This window comes from Diorhabda sublineata, chromosome 1, assembly GCF_026230105.1.
Source record: "Diorhabda sublineata isolate icDioSubl1.1 chromosome 1, icDioSubl1.1, whole genome shotgun sequence".
NCBI classification, from domain to species: domain Eukaryota; kingdom Metazoa; phylum Arthropoda; class Insecta; order Coleoptera; family Chrysomelidae; genus Diorhabda; species Diorhabda sublineata.
Window position 1 is genome coordinate 12,329,442 of NC_079474.1, and position 5,116 is coordinate 12,334,557.

Sequence of the window (5,116 nt, forward strand, 5' to 3'; positions counted from 1 at the left end):
GTTTGTTGCCCTTTTTATTACTCTATCCGTAAAACATAGGCGGAGGTATATGAAAAATCAATAAAGAAAAATAACGCGCCTAAATACGACAGATTACACTAAAAGAACAATCTCAAATTGCTACACTAAGAAAAATATACTTCTACCTATGCTGGATTTGTGGATATCATAGATTGCCATGTACGTACTATACAAACGTCGTTTTGAAACTGATCGAGAAGGCTATGCGAGTAGGCGTGGTTTATATGAAATACTAGGGGGGAGAACAGCGTTACGAAGGAGGAGTTTAGGCGCTATAATCTGATGCGTTCCAAGCAGCGGAAACGTGACCGATTAACGTACTTACGTAAAGGATTTTTAACCTTAAAATAGAGGTCGTTGTTGATTATATTAGTTCGTCGTTTAATTGAGAATCGGATTGTTTACGGGGGGTATGTCAGATATTCACGGTTCCCCTATATTTTATGTGATATTGGTTTTGTATGAACAGCCAACTTGATTTTACACATTATATGCGGTTTTGGTTCAAATGTTTATCGTTTTTTTTTTGTATTTATGTCTGGATATGGTGTTTTAAATGTTGCCTGCTTTGGTCATTTGACGACTGATTTAATATTATTACTCCGTGAAGAATTTCTGTATCATTTTATCGAAATTACGTAGTTATTTGTATTTAGTTAGGGGTGTGACGGTATACAGGTTTTCACAAATTGAATATAGAGATATTAGAGCGAGCTAAATCGCTAACAAAAAGTAATATAGGTTGTATCTCGTTTATTTTGAAATAAAAAAAAATAGACCATTCGGTATATTTGATCTCTACATTTTTCTTTTATCTTTAAAAATAAAAGTTGGGGGTGAGTGGGAACTTAATAAGAAAAAGACTTCTTTAAGATAAATTATTGTTATTTAAATTTGAAAAATTTTATCATTTTCATATTCTCTAGGAAATTTTCTTTATTATTAATGCCCAAAGTCTTTTTCTATCTGCAAAAATAAGAGTTGGGGGAGAATGGGAAACTTGATACGAAATAAATGTCTTTAAGACCGATTCTTGGAATAAACTTTCAATAATTTGATGATCTTCCTGTTCTCTAGAAAAGTTTCTTTATTATCAATGCCCAAACTCTTTTTCAATCTACACAAATAAGCGTTGGGGGTAAGTGGGAAACATAATAACAAATAAAAGTCTTTAAAGCCGATTCTCTTTGATGAAATTTCAAAAATTTGATCATATTCCTGTTTCCTAGGAAATTTTCTTTATTTTCAATGCCCAAAGTCTTCTTCTATCTGCACAAATAAGCGTTGGGGGTAAGTGGGAAACTTAATAACAGATAAACGTCTTTAAAATCGATTTTCTTTGATGAAATTTCAAAAATTTGATCATAATGCTGTTCTCCCGAAAATTTTGTTTATTTTAAATGATCAAATTCCTCATCTATTCTCACAAATGAACGTTGGGGGTAAGTGGGAAACATAATAACAAATAAAAGTCTTTAAAGCCGATTCTCTTTGATGAAATTTCAAAAATTTGATCATATTCCTGTTTCCTAGGAAATTTTCTCTATTTTCAATGCCCAAAGTCTTCTTCTATCTGCACAAATAAGCGTTGGGGGTAAGTGGGAAACTTAATAACAGATAAACGACTTTAAAATCGATTCTCTTTGATGAAATTTCAAAAATTTGATCATATTCCTGTTCTCTAGAGAATTTTCTTCATATTCAATGCCCAAATTCTTCTTGTGTCTTCACGAATAAAAGATGGGGGTGAGTGGGAAACATAATAACAAATAAAAGTCTTTAAAGCCGTTTCTCTTCGATGAAATTTCAAAAACTTGATCATATTCCTGTTTTCTAGGACATTTTCTTTATTTTCAATGCCCAAAGTCTTCTTCTATCTGCACAAATAAGCGTTGGGGGTAAGTGGGAAACTTAATAACAGATAAACGTCTTTAAAATCGATTCTCTTTGATGAAATTTCAAACATTTGATTATATTCCTGTTCTCTAGAGAATTTTCTTTATTGTCAATGCCCAAATCCTTCTTGTGTCTTCACAAATAAAAGATGGGGGTGAGTAGGAAGTTTGATAAAAAATAAACGTCTTTAAAACCGGTTCTCTTTGATGAAATTAAAAAAATTTGATCATATTCCTGTTCTCTAGAGAATTTTCTTTATTGTCAATGCCCAAATCCTTCTTGTGTCTTCACAAATAAAAGATGGGGGTGAGTAGGAAATTTGATAAAAAATAAACGTCTTTAAAACCGGTTCTCTTTGATGAAATTTCAAAAATTTGATCATATTCCTGTTTCCTAGGAAATTTTCTTCATTTTCAATGTCCAAAGTCTTTTTCTATCTGCACAAATAAGAGTTGGGGGTAAGTGGGAAACTTGATACCAGATAAACATGTTTAAGACCGATTCTTTGTGATGAAATTTCTAAAATTTGATCATAATGCTGTTCTCCCGAAAATTTTGTTTATTTTAAATGATCAAATTCCTCATCTATTCTCACAAATGAACGTTGGGGGTAAGTGGGAAACTTGATACCAGATAAACATGTTTAAGACCGATTCTTTGTGATGAAATTTCTAAAATTTGATCATAATGCTGTTCTCCTGAAAATTTTGTTTATTTCAAATGATCAAATTCCTCATCTATTCTCACAAATGAACGTTGGGGGTAAGTGGGAAACTTTGTAACAAATAAACGTCTTTAAAGCCGATTCTCTTCGATGAAATTTCAAATATTTGATCATATTCGTGTTTTTCAGGAAATTTCGCGTATTTATGAAACAACAATGTTTCATTTATACTAAAAAATAAGAGTTGGGAAAGATTGATAATGGTATTTGTTACAAGGAAACCCCAGTAAGTCCGTCTCTGTCCAATAAACAAATTTGATCGTTCTTGTATTTTCCAATAAATTCTACATATATTCCGTCGGATGAATTTTTTTTCATCTGTTCAAATAAGAGTAGGGAGTGAGTGGAAAGCTTCGCCAAAAAAGTTTATAAATCCGATTCTGTGTAATCAATGTTGAATCAAATTTTGACCATATTGATATTCTTCATGAAAAAATTCGCTTTTTTGATATTACAATTTTTCATTTATCTTCACAAATAAAAGCTTGGGGAAAGTGGGAGAGTTGTTATGAGAAAACTGTTGTAAATCTTAATAAATATGACATTAATTAAGTAATCTCAATGTTTTCAAGTCCCTAATTGTTAAAAATATTTACATTCACTACATTAAATAGATTGGATGTTCTGTTGAAATTATTAGATCATTGGGAAAGAAGAATAACCTAAATACGTCAATCTACTTCGTATTTCATTGGCCTAATTCCTTAGAATACACAGTTACTGCTTCTTTACTCGAGACTAACGTCAAAATATCTCTGTTCGATCATACAGGGTTCTACATCGTTTTTACCGATTCCAGAAGAATCCGGAATGATTTCCGATGCTTCCATTACATGTTATGGGAAATAAACTGATAGGAAAGATAATTTTACATCTAACTACAAACGTCAAAGTGAAAATTAGAAAATGTCACAGGCAGGAGACAAGTTTTCTCAATACAAAATAACAATATTCGTGTGCATAGCAGCTATGGGTGTCGGAACCGCCATCGGTTGGACTTCAAACATAACAGTAGCCCTCAAACTCGGTTACCTCAACGACATAGATATGACCGACGATGAAATATCTTGGACGGGTTCCACGATGAATCTAGGAGCTGTATTCTCATGTCTACCCGTGGGATTTCTCGTGGATAAAATCGGAAGAAAACCAACCTTACTTTGGTCCGTGATACCTTTCCTGCTAGGCTGGTTAATTATCCTGCTAGGGACTAATATGACAATAATTTATATAGGAAGATTCCTTATTGGTTTATCTTGTGGTAGTTATAGCGTCGCGGTGCCTTTGTATATAAGCGAAATAGCTCATAGTAGTATACGAGGTGCGTTAGGTACATTTTTTCAACTATTTATAACTATAGGTATTTTTTATTGCGGGGTATTCGGATACGGTATGCCGTTTATACCGTACGTCACAACATGTTTTTGTATACCTGTTATCGTCGGTATTATATTATATTTTCAACCGGAATCTCCGGTGTACGATCTCAAAACAGATCGTCTGGAAAGAGCTGATGAAACTTTTTTGATATTGAGGGGAGAGAATTTCGATTTCGACGATGAAATCGATGAAATTTTAAAGGAGTTCGATGACAATATAGATATATCTTTTTGGAGTAAAATTAGTACTAAATCTATGAGGAAAAGTATGATTATATGTTTGATGTTGATGTTTTATCAACAGTTAAGTGGTTATTGCCCTGTAATGTTTTATTCCCAAGAAATTTTCAAACATTCTGGTTCTACGATCGATGATTCTTATTGTGTGATTATTCTTCAAAGTATTCAAGTTCTTGCTACTTTTGTTTCCACTGTCACCATCGATAGATTCGGGAGGAAAGTACTACTTGTTCTATCTGGGGTTTTCATGACTATTTCTATGGGTTTTATAGGGTTGTATTATTCTTTGAAAGATCGTCGTATATTAGACGAAGATAGTATTAAATTTCTAGGTTTTATGCCAGCTGTATCGTTGAATGTTTTCATCATAGCGCATTCTACGGCTTTCGGACCAATACCCTGGATAGCCGCTTCGGAATTTTTCTCTCCCACAATCAAACCCAGGTGTATAGCTCTTATTGCTAGTTTTTACTGGTTTTTAGCTTTAGTAGTCACTAAATTTTATTTTTATTTTAACGAAGATTTAGGGGCAGACGTTACTTCTTATATTTCTTGTTTAATATCGTTTACTTCTATATTTTTCGTTTATTTTGGCGTACCTGAAACGCGAGGAAAAACTTACAATGAAATACAGGATCTATTATTCACATAATGATGTATTCGTGTTATGGAAATCTTAAATTTAATAAAAATGTTCAGAAAATTGGAATTTCGTCAGTTTTATCAACCAAATTGAGTGATTTACGAGAACGGTTCAAAAAGTACTTGACCCAAGGAAGGAAACAAAAATATTTTGGGAAAAAAGCTTATTGCAACGACCAAAATTGATAAATTAAAATTTTAATTGCTATCTCAT

General features: G+C 32.6%; 1 protein-coding gene across 1 annotated transcript; it reads left to right on the forward strand.

The window, feature by feature from the left end:
* Positions 1-3,547: 3,547 nt before the first annotated feature.
* Positions 3,548-4,912, forward strand: LOC130451707 (facilitated trehalose transporter Tret1-like). The gene has a single exon (XM_056790899.1). It carries the CDS (start codon positions 3,548-3,550, stop codon positions 4,910-4,912), a length of 1,365 nt encoding a protein of 454 aa, XP_056646877.1.
* Positions 4,913-5,116: the final 204 nt, after the last annotated feature.